This window comes from Pan paniscus, chromosome 23 (assembly GCF_029289425.2).
Source record: "Pan paniscus chromosome 23, NHGRI_mPanPan1-v2.0_pri, whole genome shotgun sequence".
NCBI lineage: Eukaryota > Metazoa > Chordata > Mammalia > Primates > Hominidae > Pan > Pan paniscus.
Window position 1 is genome coordinate 39,738,872 of NC_085927.1, and position 20,325 is coordinate 39,759,196.

Genomic DNA, 20,325 nt, shown 5'->3' on the forward strand with positions numbered 1-20,325 from the left:
CTGGGCTGTCCTGATATGAATCTTATGAGTTTTTTTCTCATGCCCAGGATAGCAATACCTCTGTGGTTCAAAACACGAAGGCTGAGATTCAGAGGAACTACAAATCCCATAAAGTGTTGCACGTCTAGGGCCTTTGGAGAACGAGGTCGGCCCCAGCGCAGGCGCGGTGGCGCGAGTTGGACTGTGAAGAAACATGGCGGCCGCGACGTTGACTTCGAAATTGTACTCCCTGCTGTTCCGCAGGACCTCCACCTTCGCCCTCACCATCATCGTGGGCGTCATGTTCTTCGAGCGCGCCTTCGATCAAGGCGCGGACGCTATCTACGACCACATCAACGAGGGGGTGAGGGCCTGTGCCATCCCTGACCTTGGACCCGCCTGAGGGGTGACAGTGGAGTAGAGGTGGGATGGGACTCAGTATACCTTTACCAGGAAGGGGGAAGGGGTAAACCGTCGGCGTCTTCTGTCTCGAGTCCGCCGTCTGTCCCCTTGGCTTGATGTGAATTCTAAAACGTTAAGCGAGGTTAATATATTTCATTTTACAGGGGTTGTAAGTATTGCTGTGTGCCACCCTACATACCCACTTGCCCATTATCAGAAGCAAAAACTAAAGGCTAGTGAGAGCAAAGGACTTACTAGGTGCACAGGAAGCCAGGGGCAAGTCAGGGCCAGAAACGGGACCCCTGTCTCTCAGAGTTTCAAGGGCAGATTTGAGCAGGCGACGGTCGTGAAAAGGACGTTAGACACCTTAGACGCCGTGGCTGAAGTTTCAGACGGCGCTTCTGGTCCTCAAGGCTTCCCACGTAGACAGTTGGTATTAATGGTTGAGAGTGGGGGCTATGAAATCAGAAAGCCTTGGATAGGAACACTGGTCCTTGTCACTTAACTGTGGCATTAAGTTGAGCAAGTTTCTTCTCTGAACTCCGTTTTAACTATGAGATGGAGATATTAATAGTAACCTGAGCACGATTGTGAGGATTACATGAGATGCAGGCAGGGTGCCACATGCCTGGTAGGTGGTACCACTGAAAAATAATCATTGCTTACCTTCCTCAGGAGAAAGTGGAAGCATGAGGTAGGAATCGCAACACATTTTTGACTTTTATGTATCATGCACTGTGCTAGGTGCAGTGCATGCTTTATATCGCTAAATTATGACTGTGCTGGAGTAGGCCTTATACATATAGCCCTGTTCCACCACTCACTTGTGTTTTTAATTTGAGACTGTCTGACTCTGCAGCCCGGGAAGGCACTGTCCACTAGTGCTATGCTGCCTGTGACCAGTGCAATTTCCTACCCCATATGAAAGCATTGCCACTGTCCCATCTCTTGCAAGTGGTTCTGTTAACCACTCCCATTGATCTGGAGAGACATCCAAGTATGTTGTTATAACTCACCCATTTTCCTTGTGCTTTTTGTTTGTTTGTTTTGTTTTTTTGAGACAGGATCTCACTCTGTCGCCCAGGTTGGAGTGCAGTGGCATGATCACAGCTCACTGCAGCCTTGACCTCCTGGGTTCAAGTGATCTTCCCACCTCAGCCTCCTGAGTAGCTGGGACCACAGGCATGCGCCACCACGCCCAGCTAATTTTTGTATTTTTTGTAGAGATGGGGTTTCACCATGTTGCCCAGGCTGGTCTTGAATTCCTGAGCTCAGGCAGTCCTCCTGCCTTAGCCTTCTAAAGTACTGGGATTACAGGCGTGAGCCACTGTGCTCAACCTCTTGTGCTTCTGGGAATGAGAATTTCAGCCAATTTAGGTCCCAGGAAATGTCTTAAATGGCTCATGGTGAAATATTTTGGGACTACGCACTTATAATCTCTTCATGGGAGTTGAAGAACTGAGACATCTTCCAGGCTGTTTTCCTTAATAATTGTGTGTTTTGGGGCACTTCCCTCAATCTCAAACTGAATTTCCTGTGAAATTAAGATCACCCCTTTCCACTTACTTCACCTGGTGATTGAAAGCATCATAGTATTTTATAAATGCCAAGAATTATGCATGAAGGCTCGGCGCGGTGGCTCACACCTGTCATCCCAGCGCTTTGGGAGGCCAAGGCAGGCAGATCACTTGAGGTCAGGAGTTTGAGACCAGCTTGGCCAACATGGCGAAACCCCATCTCTACTAAAAATACAAAAATTAGCCGGGTAGCGCACACCTGTATTCCCAGCTGCTCTTGAAGCTGAGGCAGGAGAATCGCTCGAACCCAGGAGGCTGAGGTTGCAGTGAGCCATTTTGGGACTACGCACTACTTGAGATTGCGCCACTACACTCCAGCCTGGGCGATAGAGCGAGTCTCCGTCTCAAAAAAAAAATGTGCATCAAGCATAGGATTGCTTCGAGTTTGCCCACCACAAGTGTATCTTTTTAATCAGGACATGGCATGTGTTTCCCCCAAGCTCATTTTAGAGACCAGGGCAGTGGGAGTAGTTGTAAAATGTGAGAGGCAAAGGTCAAAGTTTGTGGCTCTTGTCTTTAAAATGCAGAAGCTGTGGAAACACATCAAGCACAAGTATGAGAACAAGTAGTTCCTTGGAGGCCCCCATCCAGGCCAGAAGGACCAGGTCCACCCAGCAGCTGTTTGCCCAGAGCTAGAGCCTCAGCTTGAAGATGATGCTCAAGGTACTCTTCATGGACCACCATTCGCTGTTGGCAAGAAACGGCTTTACTTACAAAACAGACTCTTTACCTTCTGCTGTGTTTGAAGTATGTTTAGTCAGCATGCTCAGGAAATAAATGTGAATTGCCCTTGAGACCTGCTTCTGCATTGGTTACTTTGTTAACTCTACCTGATCTTCACTTGTCAGTAATTTGAGACCACTTCAAAGCCCTCTGCAAACACCCCAAAGGCAGAATCTGCTATTTTGAGTTTTCCATTAACTTCCAAAGAATTCTGGTTTTCAAAACAGGAGCCAGAGTTGGAGATATTACAGTCAACTTTGGCTTCTAAGCCAGTAATTCCATTCTTAAATACCTCACTGTCTTGGCCATGGGGAAGCACTATGGCCTTAGCTGGGGGAAAGACCCTGGCCTAGGGGTCTTAGCCACTCCCGACCCTAGGGTATAGTTCAGGGGTATCCAATCCTTTGGCTTCCCTGGGCCATGTTGGAAGAATTGTCTTGGGCCACACATAAAATACAGTAACCATAGCTGATGAGCTAAAACAAAAAACAATGGTTTGTGCAAAAATCTCATAATGTTTTAATAAAGTTGAAGAATTTGTGTTTGGGCCTCATTCAAAGCCATCCTGGGCTGCATGCAGCCTGCAGGCCACGGGTTGGACAAGCTTGGTGTATTCTGCCTATTACTGAGTATCTTTTGGTAAGCAGTCATACCTCTCTGGGTCACAGCCTCCTGCCACAGTTCCACTCTGATGAGTTCAGTGCATAAAAGTGCTTAGTTGGTGGGTTTGAATCCTTACTCCACTGATTCTAGCTATGGGAACCAAGGTGATATGGTTTGGCTGTGTCCCCACCCAAATCTCGTTTTGAATTGTAGCTCCCATAGTGCCCATGTGTTGTGGGAGGGACTCGGTGGGAGATAATTGAATCATGGGAGCGGTTCCCCCACACTGTTCTTGTGATAGTGAATAAGTCTCACGACATCTGATGATTTTATAAGGGGTTTCCCCTTTTGCTTGGCTCTGATTCTCTTGCCTGCTGCCATGTAAGACGGGCCTTTCGCCTTCCACCATGATTGTGAGGCCTCCTCAGCCATGTGGAAATGCGAATGCATTAAACCTCTTTTTATAAATTACCCAGTCTCGGGTATGTCTTTATCAGCAGCGTGAAAATGGACTAATACACAAGGGCAAGGCACTTGAACTTGCTGAACTCCGGTTTCCTTATCTGTAAAATGGGGTAGTAGAACATACTGTGTGGGATTTTGGGGAGTATTAAAGGAGTTGCAGGCCTGTAATCCCAGCACTTTAGGAGGCTGAGGTGGGAGGATTGCTTGAGGCCAACAGTTTAAGACCAGTCTAAGCAACATAGTGAGATACCCTGCCTCTACAAAAAAATTTAAAATTACCTGAGCATGGTGGCACCAGCCTATAATCCCAGCTACTTGGGAGGCTGAGGTGGGAGGATTACTTGAGCCAAGAAGTTAAGGTTACAGTGAGTTATGATTGTGCCACTGCACTCCTGCCTGGGGGAGAGTAAGACCCTGTCTCTAAAAAAAATTTTTGGCTGGGCATAGTGTCTCACACCTGTAATCCCAGCACTTTGGGAAGCCAAGGCAGGTGGATCACTTAAGGTCAGGAGCTCAAGACCAGCCTGGCCAACATGGTGAAACCCCATCTCTACTAAAAATACAAAAATTAGCCGAGTGTGGTTGCATATGCTTGTAATCCCAGCTACTCGGGAGGCTGAGGCAGGAGAATTGCTTGAACTCGGGAAGTGGAGGTTACACTGAGCCACTACACTCCAGCCTGGGAGACAGCAAGACTGTCTTGCTCTGTCATCCAGAATGGAATGCTATGGCCTGATCTCAGCTCAATGCAGCCTTGACCTGGGTGCAAACAATCCTCCCACCTCAGCCTCCCAGGTAGCTGGGACTACAGGTGTGCGCCACCACTCCCCACTAGTTTTTTTGTATTTTTTGTAGAGGTAGGGTTTTGCCATGTTGCCCAGGCTGGTCTCGAACTCCTGGACTCAAGACATCCTCCTGCCTTGGCTTCCCAAAGTGTTGGGATTACAGGCGTGAGCCACCATGCCCAGCCAAAAATGTTTTTAAATTAAATTTTTAAAAATAGAGGAGCTGTAGGCCGGGCGTGGTGGCTCACGCCTGTAATCCCAGCACTTTGTGACGCCGAGGTGGGTGGATCACGAGGTCAGGAGATTGAGACCATCCTGGCTAACACGGTGAAACCCCATTTCTACTAAAAATACAAAAACATTAGCCAGGTGTGGTGGTGGGCGCCTGTAGTCCCAGCTACTCGGGAGGCTGAGGCAGGAGAACGGCGTGAACCCGGGAGGCGGAGGTTGCAATGAGCAGAGATCGCATCACTGCACTCCAGCCTGGGCAACAGAGCAAGACTCCATCTCAAAAAAAAAAAAAAATAGACGAGCTGTAATGCAGTTAGCACAGTCACAGATGCTGGCACATGGAAGAAACTGTTGGCAGAGAGACATGGATGCTAAGGACTCAGAAAACCAGACGATTCTGCTGGAAGGCTGGAGCAGTAGGAATGTGAAGAGGTGGAGTTGGAGAAACGTCTGGTCATTCATTCAGCAAGTGTTTGGCTGGCCACTGTGAGGCACTGTGCTAGCAGGACATATGATGGTAATATAGCATGTGGGGCTTAAACTTCTATGGGGAAGACACTAAAAGCCATCCTGTATTATCACAGACTGAGCCAAAGGCTCTGGGAAGCAGTGCAAGGAGAGGGAGGGATTAACCAGGGTGACAGCTGGTCTAGGGAAGCCTCAGAAGAGCTGAGACCGGTAGGTGATAAAGACGAGCCACTTACGTTGGGCGTTAGAGGCAAAGCAGGGGAAGTAGCAGGTTTTAGGGCCCCTATGGGGAAAGCACTTGCTGTGTTGCAGGAGCTAACAGGCCAGGTAGATGAGGTTGAAGGTGGAGAATACACGAGACCAGATCATTCAGGACCTGGTAAGTCATAGTGCAGAATCTGGGCCGGGCACAGTGGTTCATGCCTGCAATCCTAGCACTTTGGGAGGCCGAGATGGATGGATCACTTGAGGTCAGGAGTTCAAGACCAGCCTGGCCAACATGGTGAAACCCCTGTCTCTACTAAAAATACAAAAATTAGCCGGGGGCGTGGTGGCGTGCACCTATAATCCCAGCTACTTGGGAGGGTGAGACAGGAGAATCGTTTGAACCTGGGAGGCAGAGGTTGTAGTGAGCTGAGGTCTCACCACTGCACTCCAGCCTGGGCGATAGAGTGAGACTCCATCTCAAAAAAATAAATAAATAAATAAATAAATAATCTGGATTTTACCAAAATTAGAATGAGTAGCTACTACTGAAAATGTCTTAAGCAAGGGAGCAACAAGCTCTGTCATATAAAAACCTCACTCTGGGAACTGTGGGGCAACTAGATTGGAAGTGGGTGGGAATAAAAGCAGAGAGCCTAGCTAGGAGGCTGATGCCTGGCTCCTGGTTAGAGCTGATGGCTGTTAGAGACCTTGCAGCCTGGCTGGAAACCGTGCCTCCTGGCTGGGAGTGCCAGAGGAGAACACTGGGAAGCCCTGAGCAGGCATAGAGCAGTTGTTTTGTAGCTGGGGTAGCTGCCTGGCCTAGTAAGGTAAATGACTCACCCGTCTGCCATCTTTCACCTACAGCCTGATGTGATTCAGCCAGAGCTGCATTATCCAGAATCTTCTCTGATGGAGGAAGATTCAGGTCAGGAAACCCATGGAGAGGTAGGAGAGACCCTAGAAATTGTCCAGTTTTTCCTACCTGAGGTGTATCTTTGTGAAGACGAAGTTGAAGCCTAGAAAAATCATGACCTGCTGAAGATAGTATAGCTCTGGGGGTCAAATCAAGACCTAAACCAGGCCAGGCGCGGTCAGACGTGGTGGCTCACACCTGTAATCCCAACACTTTGAGAGGCCAAGGCAGGTGAATCACTTGAGGTCAGGAGTTCGAGACCAGCCTGGGCAACATGGCAAAACCCTGTCTCTACTAAAAATACAAAAATTAGCCGGGTGTGATGGCTCATGCCTGTAATCCCAGCTACTCGGGAGGCTGAGGCAGGAGAATCGCTTTAACCGGGGAGTCAGAGGTTGCAGTGAGCTGAGATTGTGCCACTGCACTCCAGCCTGGGCAACAGAGCGAGACCCCATCTCAAGAACAAACAAACAAAAAACGCATAAAAAATTAAAGTTAGTTTTATTCAGAAGTTTTTTTGTTTTTTCTGTGTGTGTGCTTTTTTTTTTTTTGAGAAAAAAAAAAAAAAAAAGGAGCCCTGAACCAAAGTGGAGGCTATTCTAAGACTTTTGTTTTTGAGACGCCATAATAGCTCACTGCAGCTTTGAACTCCTGGGCTCCTCCTGCCTTGGCCTCCTGAGTTGCTGGGAGTACAGGTGTGTGCCATTGTGCCCAGCTAATTTTTTGCAGAGACGTGGTCTTGCCATTACCCAGAAGGCTCTTAAACTCCCGGCCTCCAGTGATCCTCCCTCCTTGGCCTCCCAAAACACTAGGAAAATAGGCGTGAGGCACTATCCCTGGTCTCAGATGTTTATGAATGATTTCAGCATCACGTAGAGAATGACTCTGGGGGTTGAAGATTGCAACTTATATTAAATTGTTCCCAATTATTTGAGGGCAACATTCTGGTAAACAATAAAGCAGGGGCCAGGCACAGTGGCTCACGCCTGTAATCCCAGCACTTTGGGAGGCTGAGGTGGGTGGATCACTTGAGGTCAGGAGTTCGAGACCAGCCTGGCCAACATGGTGAAACCCTGTCTCTACTAAAAATACAAAAATTAGCTGGGCGTGGTGGTGTCTGCCTGTAGTCCCAGCTACTCAGGAGGCTGAGACAGGAGAATCGCTTAAATCTGGGAGGCAGAGGTTGCAGTGAGCCGAGATCGTGCCACTGCACTCCAGCCTGGGTGACAGAGCGAGACACCATCTGAAAACAAACAAACAAACAAAAATGCATAAAGAATTAAAGTTAGTTTTATTAAGAAGTCTTTTTTTTTTTTTTGAGGCAGGGTCTTACTCTATTGCCCAGGCCAAAGTACAATGGCACAATCATGGCTCATTGCAGCCTCCAACTCCTGGGCTCAAAGGATCTCCTTGCCTTAGCCTCTCCAGTAGCTGGGACTATAGTTGCCTGCCACCACACCCAGCTAATTTAAAAATTTTTCTTTTATAGAGATGGAGTCTCGCTATGTTGACCAGGCTGGTTTTGAACTCCTGGCTTCAAGTGATCCTCCTGCCTCAGCCTCCCAAAGTGCTGAGATTACAAGCGTGAGTCATTGTGCCCAGTCTTGCTCTGTTACCCAGGCTAGAGTGAGGTGGCGTGATCTCGGCTCACTGCAACCTCCACTTCCCGGGTTCCAGCAGTTCTGCCTCAGCCTCCCGAGTAGCTGGGATTACAGGCACCCGCCACCATGCCTGACTAATTTTTTTATTTTGTAGTAGAGATCGGGTTTCACCATGTTGGCCAGGCTGTTCTCGAACTCCTGATCTCAGGTGATCTGCCCACCTTGGCCTCCCAAAGTGCTGGGATTACAGGCATAAGCCACCGTGCCCATCCGGCCTATTTTTTGTTTGTTTTTAAGAGATGGGGGTCTTGCTATGTTGCCAAGGCTGGTCTTGAACTCCTGGCCTCAAGTGATGCTTCTACCTTGGCCTCCCAAAGTGCTAGGATTACAAGCATGAGTCACTGCATCCCACCGTTATTTTTCTTTGCCATTGTATTTTCTAGATTTCTAACTTTTCTGCATCAACCGTGTATTATTTTTATAAGGTGGGGTACATAAATTAAAAGGGGGTTTCCCTGAGAGAGAGTGAATACAGAGAGCTAAGAAACGTGAGCCACCAGCTCTGGCTCCAGGCCTGGAACCCCTCTGCTTTGTGGCCCAGGACTCCCTCCTCAGATGCCAATGAGGACTTGTCCCTCGGTGGCACTGCCAAATGAGAGCTGCCTCCCCACCCCCCCCCCCCGCCCCAGAGCTCCCTGGATGGGACTGCCATGCAGGTGGGAAGAGGTAGGATTAACACCCTCCTCCGATTGGCACCAAGAAGCTGTTTATAACTAGAAAAAAGTTCTCCTCCCTCCCAAGCTTAGCCTGAGGCATTTCCTGGAGGCAAAAGCTGGGACAGTCTTTAAAGTCAGAAAGCCTCAAGGGCTTCCCACTTGCTCCCCAGCACAGGTGTTAGGAAAAGTTAAATACTTGGGTACCTTGGAAAGTGAGTTCCAGAAGGTCTCTGATCCCACATAGCTCTGAGCAAGCAGGACCACTCTCCTAAGAGTACTGGAGTTAATGTCATTTCCCTAGCTTCTCTCTTGTGCTCAAAAATATCTCTTAAGCTGGGCGCAGTGGCTCATGCCTGTAATCCCAACACTTTGGGAGGCCAAGGCGGGAGGATCGCTTGAGCCTAGGAGTTTGAGACTAGCCTGGGCAACATTAGACCCTGTCTCTACAAAAAGTAAAAAAAAAAGAATTTCAGCTCAGGTTAGGGCTATGAAGAAAATCAAACTGATAATTTATGGAGAGTGACTCTGGTTTGAAGAGTAATGTTACATGCGCTTTGTTTCTTTTATCTTTTTTTTTTTTTTTTTTTGAGACAGGGTGTCACTCAGTCTCCTAGGCTGGAGTGCAGTGGCACTGTCTCGGCTCACTGCAACTTCTGCCTCCCGGGTTCAAATGATTCTTGTGCCTCAGCCTCCCAAGTAGCTGGGATTACAGGTGTGTGCCACCACGCCCAGCTTATTTTTTGTTTTTTAATAGAGATGGGGTTTCACCACGTTGCCCAGGCAATCCACCCACCTTAGCCTCCCCAAGTGCTGAGATTACCTGCATGAGCCACCGTGGCCGGCCAAGAGCATTGATTTTAGAATGGACAGTCCTGGGTTAGACTTCAAGCCCCACCATTCACTGGCTGTGCGAACTCAGACAAGTTTCTTATCCTCTCTGAGCCAGTTCCTTTATCTGTAAAATAAATAACCCCCATGATACTGCACAATGGCAGCCATAATTCTTGTTGTTTCTGAGGTTGTTGTTATCTAGGAGGGGTGTCAAGGGAAGTAAACTCTGTATAGTAAATCTCCACCCAGCTGACTGCTTAAATAACCCAGCCAGAGGGTACCCTAGAAGCTTCTGGCACCCCAGGGCTGCCTGCCAGGGCTTAAAACATTTTACCTCTGTGTTGTCATGGTGGCCCAAAGAAGGAAGGCCCAGCTCTCAGAACATTCTAGGTTTGTACACCAAGCACACCTTGAGCTTGTCCCAGGTAGACACAAGGATGCTTCCTAACCACAGGCTGGGTTCCCTGGGGAGTGGACTCCACTGGGGGCTAGTGTAGACCAAGGAAAAGAAACAGGACCAGCAGAAGAAGTCAGACTGGCTGGGCGTGGTGGCTCATGCCTGTAATCCCAAGACTTTGGGAGGCCGAGGCAGATGGATCATCTGAGGTCAGGAGTTTGAGACCAGCCTGGCCAAATGGTGAAACCCCGTCTCTACTAAAAATACAAAAAATTAGCTGGGCATGGTGGAGCGGGGGCACCTGTAATCCCAGCTACTTGGGAAACTGAGACAGGAGAATTGCTTGAACCTGGGAGGCAGAGGCTGCAGTGAGCTGACATCACACCACTGCCCTCTTGCCTGGGCGACAGAGTGAGACTCCATTTCAAAAAAAAAAAAAAAAGAAGTCAGACCAAGATGTAGATGTGTTCTTTGTGTTTTTGTTTTTGTTGTTGTTTTTGAGATGGAGTCTTGCTCTGTCACCCAGGCTGGAGTGCAATGGCATGATCTTGGCTCACTGTAACCTCTGCCTCCTGGATTCAGGTGATTTTCCCACCTTAGTCTCCCGAGTAGCTGGGACTACAGGCTCCCACCACCATGTCTGGCTAGTTTTGGTATTTTTAGTAGAGACAGGGTTTCACTATGTTGGCCAGGCTGGTCTCAAACTCCTGATCTTGTGATCCACCCGCCTCGGCCTCCCAAAGTGCTGGGATTACAGGTGTGAGCCACTGCATCTGGCCATAGATGCAGTTTCAACAAAGGCTTCCGCTGACCCTGGTTAGTTCTGAAGCATGGCCGTTCAGAGCTGTCCTGATCTGGGTGACCAGGGCCATTTATAGCCTCTCTTTTTGAGTTTTTTTTTTCTTTTGGTAGAGATGGGGTTTCACCATGTTGCCCAGGCTGGTCTTGAATTCCTGGACTCAAGTGATCTGCCTGCCTTGTCCTCCCAAAGTGCTGGGATTACAGGTGTGAGCCACCGCACCCAGACTGTAGTCTCTTTTGATCACTCGCTGGAGGCTGCTGCCTAGGAAGTGGGCAGACAGGGCAGGGCAGTTCTCTTCAGCCTGGCCAATCCCTGAAGAGGCCAACAGCACGTCCAGCATCTGAGGTGGTAAATCTTTCGTACTGAAGGGACTATGGGTACCCACCACACTCCCCTCCCTACCTCTGTATCTTTCTCCGGCCCATTTTATACCTGCATCTGCTTCTTGAAGCTCTGTAACAACAGATTGGCAAAATAAAAATCACTAGATGTCCTTTTACTTATTAAATTCACAAAGTTTTTTTTTTAAATCATTATAATATCCGGCATGAGCCAAGATATGGGAAATGATTGTTTCAAACACTGCTGGCGGGAAGACCCATTCAACAACATCAGTCAAAAAACTTGACCCAGCAATTCTATTTCTAAGAATTTATCCTGAGAAGATAATCATGATTGTGGGCAAATATTTAGCCAGGAGACTCTTCATTGTAGCTTAACAGCAAATAATTAGAAACAACCTCAATGTACAAAAACAGGGAATTGCCCGACTAAAGCATGGTATAATAGAAGACAAGTAAGCCATTCGACATGATGCAGATGAGAAACAGAAAGATGTTCACAGTATCTCATTACCTGAATAAATGGTGATAATAGCATGTGTAGTACGATCCCATATTTGTAGAAAACCATTATGTGTATTCTTTTTTTCTAAAAAAAAAATGCTGGAGGGATAAGAACTAAAATCTTAACAGTGATTATTTCCGCATGGCAGGATTATCAGTAGTTTTCCTTTGCTTATTTGTGTGAGCCACACCGAGCATGTTACTGCTTTTGTACTAAGGGGGGAAAGCAATGTAAGTTATTAAAAAGAAATAGATTCCATCCCCATGACTCAGTCAGCCCTTCCAAACACAAGGAACAAGGACCGTCCTACAAATGAGTTTGAAGTCCTCTGGGGAAAGGACAGAAATCAATGAATTTAAAATGCCTGAGCAATGTGCAAAGTTGGAGAGAATACAAATTCCTTGCACAAGATGGAGGTTGTGGCGGCTGCTTGAGTGACAGCAAAGGACGAACACTCTGTACTGTGTGGGGCAGGCAACCAGCACACACAGAAGATCACACACACAAAAATAGTGCCTTCTCTGGGCACTCACTTGGGGGCAGGCCTGGGCCAGGTGCCGCACATGCACCCTGTGTCACTGGATCGTCATTCCAAGTGGAAAATGAGGCTCAGAGAGGTTAAGTGTCTTGCCCAGGGTAACGCAGCTAGTGAGAGTAGAGCAGAGATCCAAATGCAGGACCATTGGCTATGCTCATATTTATTACTATGTGCCATGTAAAAAAAAAATCATTTTTCTCTTTTCTTTGGGGCCTTGGCCTGATATGCTTGAATTTGTATATAGACCGAATGCCAAGGGCAGACTCCAGCAGGCATCAAGGACAGAGCAATGATGGAGTGTAGCGAAAGTGTTGGCTGGCAGCTGCTTGGTGCTGACTGCCTTCTTGCTGCTCCTGGCCTATCCCCATTTTGAAACTTCTGCCTAGACTGGGCGCAGTGGCTCACACCTGTAATCCCAGCACTTTGGGAGGCTGAGGCAGGCAGATTGCTTGAGCTCAGGAGTTTGAGACCAGCCTGGGAAACATGCGGGAACCCCATCTCTACAAAAAATATAAAAATTAGCTGGGTGTGGTGGTGCACACCTGCAGTCCCAGCTACTCAGGAAGCTGAGGTGGGAGGATCACTCGAGCTTGGGAGGTGGAGGTTGCAGTGAACCAAGGTCACAACACTGCCCTCCAGCCTGGGTGGCAGAGTGACACCCTGTCTCAAAAAGCAAAACAAAACAAAAAACTTTTATCCAGAACCTTCCCTGATTGCTCTGGAACCCTTCTTCTCCATTGCACTTTTTTTTTTTTTTTTTTTTTTTGAGATGGAGTTTCACTCTTGTTGCCCAGGCTGGAGTGCAACAGCGCGATCTTAGCTCACTGCAAACTCTGCCTCCGGTGTTCAAGCAATTCTCCTGCCTCAGCCTCCCAAGTACCTGGGATTACAGGCATGCACCACCACACCCAGCTAATTTTGTATTTTTGGTAGTGATGGGGTTTCACCATGTTGGTCAGGCTGGTCTCGAACTCCTGACCTCAGGTGATCCACCCACCTCGGCCTCCCAAAGTGCTGGGATTACAGGCGTAAGCCACCGCACCCAGCCTCCATTGCACTCTTGTAAGGCCAGACTGATGCCCCTGCTTAAACACCTTCAATGGCTCCCCACTGCCCACAACAAGATCAAGTTCATATTCCCTAGCCTGACATGTAAGACCCAGGCTACCTCAAATCTCACTTCACAAACCTACCAAATAGGGTCCTTGCTGGGCTTTCCTTTGCTCCATCACCTTATGCCTGGGCATGGATTAGGGAGACAGGACATGCCTGAGTTTGAATCCTAGCCCTGCTGCTCTTTGGCTGGGGCTCCTTGGGCAGGTTGTTTCCCCTCTCTGACCCTCAGTTTCCTCATCTGAAAAATGGAATAATGATGCTGACATGTCACAGGGTGGTTGGGAAAATATATGAGAGTGCTTGTGATGTGCTTAGCACAGGTCTAGGAGGGGTCATTTGTTATGTTGCTACAGAGGGTAAATGAATGGGTCTCCCCGCACAGTCTTCAGGGACCTGTGCCTAATTAGCATATTTGATCCACAAAAATGCAGGCTGAGTGCTTTGGGGCTGACTGTACAGCTGAATCAGCCAAGTGCCTCCCCCTCATTGTCCCAGCTGCTTTAAAATCGTGTTCTCGGCATCCCTTCCCTCCCTCTGAGGCCTGATCGCTTTCCTGTGTTCTCCTTTTTGTCCCTTGGCAATCTCATTTTCCATGCTTCCAACACTATTTTAAGCCCCAGTAACCGTGTATCTTCCTCGGGCATCCCTTATCTCTCCCCAACACCTTTCACTGAGAACAGAGTCCTCTCAGTTCCCTCCATCCTTGCTGTCTCAGCAGGCTTCTGTCTCCCTCCTGTGCAGGCCCCAAACAGGGAGGGCCACCTCTTGCCCTGGGGCTGCAACTCCATGCGATGCCTGATCTCCTTAGCTCACCAAGCTTTCCTAATGGAAACATCTCCTTCCATTGGGCCCTCTGCAGGGAATCCTTTCCCTCCACTGGCAGTCAGGAGAGGCTACAGCAGAGCAGAGATTGGGGAAATATGTCCTGCCCAGCTTCCTACTCTCTTCCCTTTCCCCTGCCCAGCTTTCTATTCTCTTCCCTTTCCCCTGCCCCTCTGCCAATAGAATGACTTGAATTACAGGCTATATCAGCAAAAGCAAGGTATTTAGAACAAAGGAGGTGATAGGCCCTCTTTTTCGTGCTGAGCTAACCACATGTGGAGTATTGTAGCTTCCAGTTCAAGTGCCTAGCTATAGGGGAGGAAAGCCTATAGGGGCTGAGAGAATGGACTTTGGAAGCTGCAAATCTGGGTTTGAATTCTGACTCAGCCACTTTGCAGCCAAAAGCAAGTGACTGAACTTCCTTTTTATTTTTGTTTTTATTTTTGAGACAGAGTCTCATTCTGTTGCCCAGGCTGGAGTGCAGTGGTGCGATCTCGGCTCACTGTAACCTCCACCTCCCGGGTTCAAGCAATTCTCTTGCCTCAACCTCCCTAGTAGCTGGGACTATAGGCACATGCCACCACGCCCGGCTAATTTTTTACTTTTAGTAGAGACAGGGTTTCACTATGTTGGCCAGGCTTGTCTCGAACTCCTGACCTCAGGTGATCCACCCGCCTTGGCCTCCCAAAGTGCTGGGATTACAGGCGTGAGCCACTGCGCCCGGCCTGAACTTCCAAACAAGACTTTTAATCAACCATTTTCCTGGCTTTGTTTCAAGGATTCACTGAGGGTAATTTCCAGTCCTACAAAGCTGTGTGGGGCACCTCCTCTGGGCTCCCAGGACACCGACTGCACACTTACCAGGCCTGTCCTTCTGTGTCCAGCTTGTGTATCCAGGCCGTCCAGAGCCCATGGGAGATGGCCCAGGAGGAATTAGGGCAGCTCTGCCAAGAGAGTGGGGTGTGGGGTGCACAGAAAGCCAGCTGGAGCATTGGCGGGAAGTACCTGCCACTCCTCTCCCAGCCCGGTCCCTGTGGGCAAGTCCCTGTGAGCTCACTAGCTTGTCTCATGGCAGACCGGGACTGTACACACCTTATCCCAGCCACCCTGCCAACATCTCCAGTTTATTGATAGGACAACTGTGGCTTCGGAAGGTGAGGCCACCTTGCTCAAAGTCAGAGAGCCAGGGAGTGGCTGAGCCCAGCTCAGTTCTGACCCCAGAGCCTAGCCCCTGCTCTGAATGGCAAAAGCAAAATAGGCCACCAGCCATTTAGAGGACCCTGGTCCCCCAGGGAAAAGGTCTGACCTGGCCATCACGTCTTACTCTGAATTAACACCCTGGGGAGCGTTAAATGCCTTTTTGTGTAGGCCTCTCTCAAGCAGGGGAGTGTGGTTTTCCAGGTGTGACAGGCCACCTCCTGTTTGACAGGTCATCAAGCTGGTCCTCATCTGTCACTGTCACTGTCCTGTGGCAAGGCCTCTGGCCCTGAAGGCTGGGCTGTGGACATTGGCTCTGTCATGGGGCACCTGGGGAGCCCATCAGAGTGAAGGGGCCAGTAGCTTCACTTTCTTCTAAACAAACTCCCATCCAAAGGGCTCAAATATGGAGTTTCCAACCTTCCCTAGAGACAAGGGCCTGGGGAGAGGCTGTTTCACGACAGAAGTCACCCATGGAGGCAAAAGCCTTGGAGTTCAAGCCACCCCCGATTCTGTCCCACCAGCGAGAACTACCAGCCAAAACCCAGAGTGACGGGCCACTCTATAACTGTTCATGGCCCTAGGACCCCAGAATTCCATGCTTCAAACTGTGCCCCCCGGAAATAGCAGGTGATGTGTGCAAAGGGGTTTCTGGCAGGGTGGTTAAAAGAAGGGAGATGGCTGGGCGCAATGGCTCACACCTGTAATCCCAGCACTTTGGGAGGTCAAGGCGGGAGGATCACTTGAGCCCAGGAGTTCAAAACCAGCCTGGGCAACATGGTGAAACCCTGTCTGTATTATTAAAAATAATAATAAAATAAAATAAGAAAGAGAAATTCCTAACTTTATAGGAATCATTGGTGCTTTTCTCACTGGGGGCCCCTTTTCCACCTGGCTCTTCTGCGTAAAATCACTTTAAGGAGGAGAAAACCATAATTACAATCTCCTTAGGATGGCAGAGCACTTAAGGGACGTGTCAGAGTGCTGAGAGTGGACTCCTGTTGCTAGAAAAGGCAGCGTCACCGTCATCATTTCATATTCAGAAAACTAGAATTAAGTACCTGTCATTTTTGTAATTCAGACCACAGTAAGTAAAGCTGGAGGAAACCTCCATGGCTGGAAGAGAGCCACAGAAGCTCAGCGAAGTCTTTTTTTTTGAGACAGAGTCTTGCTCTGTTGCCCACGCTGGAGTGCAGTGGCGTGATCTTGGCTCACTGCAACCTCCACCTCCCGGGTTCAAGTGATTCTTGTGCCTCGGCCTCCCAAGTAGCTGGAGACTACAGATGTGTGCCACCATGCCCAGCTAATTTTTGTATTTTTAGTAGAGACGGGATTTCACCATGTTGGCCAGGCTGGTCTCCAACTCCTGACCTCAGGTGATCCGCCCACCCCGGCCTCCCAAAGTATTGGAATTACAGGCGTGAGCCACCACACCCGGCCCCAGCAGAGTCTTAAGCAGGACAAAGCTCCCCACCCCCAGGGGAGGGGGGGATGTCTGGAATTCCAAAGCCTAAGATTGGGGCTGGTTGGGGGTTGAAACAGGTTGAGAAAATCTGGACTAAATGCCCTTTAAGATGTACTGAATTCCGCCAGTCTGTATGAAATCCTCTTGCTGATTATCGATCGTTGGAAGGGAATTTTCAGTGTGATGTGAAGTGAGAATTTCATGCTCGTTTTGAGGATCCCCACCCTCACCCCATACACACATAGGGTAACCTCTAGAAAGAACGATTTTTTTTTTTGAGACAGGGTCTTGCTCTGTTGCCCAGGTTGGAGTGCAGTGGCATGCTCAGGGCTCACTGCAGCCTCCACCCCACCAGGCTCAAGTGATCCTCCCACCTCAGGCTCCCGAGTAGCTATGCTACTCAGGAGCTATGCACCTCAGGCTCCCGAGGTGCATGCCACCACACCTGGCTAATTTTTCTATTTTTTGTAGAGACGAGGTTTCGCCATGTTGCCCTAGCTGTTCTTGAACCCCCAGGCTCAAGCAATCCACCCACCTCCGTCTTTCAAAGTGCTGGGATTACAGGCATGAGCCACTGCACCCAGCCCTCAGAATGAATTTTTAACCCTAGTTCTGACTACTGAATTGCAACAGCCTCTGGCCACAGTCAAAGCCCCTGCCTTGCTGCCCCACACTCAAGAGATTTAGAGAAGGCCAGATGCCAAGCTGCTCTGGGGAGCCTCTGCTCCACCCTTCCTCTCCCTGGGGACTGGCCTTCCCCCAGGTGGGTCCCCTGGAGCCTGGGTGCCTCCCCAGCTCTTTCTAGGCATCCCATAAACATGCTCTGGGTGCCAACACCCCTCCCCACCTCTAAGCCCCCTCTTCCTTGTCAATGCCAATTTCCTTCCAAGAAGGATCCTCCTGTTCCATTCTTCCTGCTGGCTGCCTCCCCGCCACTTCCTGGCAGAGCCCCAGTGAACCCCATTGCCTCTGCCTAGTTAATCTCTCTCTCTCTCTGCTTCTGGGAATTCTCTTTGCTCTCAGCCTCTTTCTGTTGATTTTGCTTATTTCTCTTCCCACTCATTTCTTCATTCATGTATTAGGATTTAGCACAATTATTAATCATTTTTACAAAATGTCTTATATAATATCCACATGCCTCTTGTACAGTGAATTCCAAGAAGGCAGAGTCTGGGTTCTTCTCACACATGCCTGACACATAGTCGATTTTTGGCGAATATGTGAGTGGATGCCCTTGTCCTCCTCTTCCTTTTCCCTTCCAGCCGGGCTGACCGCCCAGTCCCTGATTTCTGAGAACAAGCTGCAAACACTGAGAGCTGCGCTTTGAACCACTGACTAGGCAGTGGGCTGGCCTGCCTTCTGGCCTTAACTCCTTCCCTTCTGCCTTTTTTTTTTTTTCTTTTTTTTTAGAGACAGGGCCTTGCTCTGTCATCCAAGCCTAAGTGCAGGGGCTTGATCATAGCTCACTGCAGCCTCGAACTCCTGGGCTTAGCCTCAACCTCATGAATAGTCAGGACTGGGACTACAGCTGAGCACCACTATGCCTGGCTAATTTTTATTTTTTTAATTAATTTTAATTATTATTATTATTTTTTGAGACGGAGTCTCGCTCTGTCACCCAGGCTGGAGTGCAATGGCACAGTCTCTGCTCACTGCAACCTCTGCCTCCTGGGTTCAAGTGATTCCCCTGCCTCAGCCTCCCGAGTGGCTGGGATTACAGGTGTGTGCCACCACCCCCGGCTAATTTTTGTATTTTTAGTAGAGACGGGGTTTCGTTATGTTGGCCAGGCTGGTCTCAAACTCCTGACTTCAGGTGATCCACTTGCCCCGGCCTCCCAAAGTGCTGAGATTATAGGCGTGAGCCATCATGCCCGGCCTCTATTATTTTCATTTATGCACATTCCCTTCCAGACTTGCTTTGTTTGTATGAAAAAAAAAATTAACATTTTCACCATCATGGTGCATCAATCATGTATTCTACTTTTTAAAATTCTTGAATATTTAGTTTCCCATGTCACTACCAAGTCTCTGTTGATATCATTTTAAACGGCTACACAACACCCCCTTGCATTTTTCTTTTGTTTGCTTTTTTTCTTCTTTACAGAGGTGGTCGAGTTACCCCCCTGCATTTCTTGGGTGTTGACTTTTTTTGTTTTGTTTCCCTCCCAGTATGATTTTACCCAAGCTCCTGGTGTGGCAGGGCCATGCAAGTTCTCACCAATCCTTTCTTCTTCCAGACTGCACCTGGCTCTTTAAACCTAACCCATCCTCCCACCCCTGTGGGGGCTCGGGTCCCTTTTAGTAAACAAGGACCGGCTCTGCCCCACCACCTCACAGAGGCACAGAAGCACTGTTCAAACACACATGTCCATGACATTGCCACCCACAGATTAGGAACAAAGATGCTGGAGTCTTAAGTCCTCTTGGAGACGCAAGGTCTTCAAAGCTTGCTGGCAAATGTGATAGTCGTGTTCTTTGCCAGGGCCTAGAGAAGGCACTTAGAAAATACCTGTGTAGAAGCAGCAGTGGGGATGGTGGGATGCAGTGACCCAGCAGGCATTTCTAGCCCCACTTCGCTTCTAACACTTCTGCAGCTGCAAATTTTTTTTTCCTTTTAAGAGACAAGGTCTCTGGCTGGGTGCGGTGGCTCACGCTTATAATCCCAGCACTTTGGGAGGCTGAGGTGGGTGGATCACGAGGTCAGGAGTTCGAGACTAGCCTGGCCAACATGGTGAAACCCCGTCTCTACTAAAAATACAAAAATTAGCCAGGCACGGTGGTGCACACCTGTAGTCCCAGCTACTCGGGAGGCTGAGGCAGGAGTATCACTGGAACCCGCGAGGCGGAGGTTGCAGTGAGCCGAGATCGTGCCAGTGCACTCCAGCCTGGGTGACAGAGCAAGACTCCGTCTCAAAAAAAAAAGAGACAAGGTCTCACTCGTTGCCCAGGCTGGAGTGCAGTGGCATGATTATAGCTCACTGCAGCCTCCAACTCCTGGGCTCAAGTGATCCTCCAGCCTCAGCCTCCTGCGTAGCTGGGACTACAGGTGTGCACCACCATACCCACCTTATTTATTATTTTCTGGAGGGATCGGGTCTTACTATGTTGCACAGGCTGGAGCAGCTGCCAACGTTAATTAAACCTTGGGATCTCCTCAGAGGATTTAACTGGCACCAGGTGGAAAGATTTCATCTGGTCCAACAGGATCACTGTACAGATGGGAAAACTGAGGCCCTGAGAGGTGAGGCAGTAGGCGTAGGAACACCATTCTGGATGGCCCCTGAGCTGTTTTCAAAGCACCTCTCAAAGAGTGCTTTCAAGATCTGAAACGAGAAAGTAGTAGATCCTCAAGGGAGATGAAGTTTGACCTGGCACTACATTCTGAAAAATTTGAAAAACTGACTCCTTCTCAAATACTTTAAACCAGGATTTTCACATGAGGCCTGAACACCAGTCCAGGTGGGTGGGAGGTATAGATGACTAAGAGAATGTGAGAGGGGCCGTGTGAACAGGAACCGGTAAGACCAGTAAATCCTGGGAACTCCCAACTCACCTTGCCTTGCTCCAGGGACAAGCACTGGACCTGAGGAGTTTAGGGAGGTCCCTGGCAAATGCCTCCAGGAGGAAACAGAGTCTTCCTG

At 49.0% G+C, this 20,325-nt stretch overlaps 1 protein-coding gene across 2 annotated transcripts; it reads left to right on the top strand.

The window, feature by feature from the left end:
• The first annotated feature begins 193 nt into the window (after positions 1-193).
• LOC100968432 (cytochrome b-c1 complex subunit 9) lies at positions 194-2,752 on the top strand. Of its 2 annotated transcripts, none has more exons than XM_063603045.1 (2): positions 194-402; positions 2,486-2,752. In XM_063603045.1, exon 1 carries the CDS (start codon positions 194-196, stop codon positions 380-382), a length of 189 nt encoding a protein of 62 aa, XP_063459115.1. In that variant the 3' UTR covers positions 383-402; positions 2,486-2,752. The 2 variants fall into 2 exon arrangements, with proteins under 2 accessions (XP_063459115.1, XP_003812052.1); XM_003812004.5 differs by having other exon boundaries at positions 194-343.
• The last annotated feature ends 17,573 nt before the right edge of the window (positions 2,753-20,325 follow it).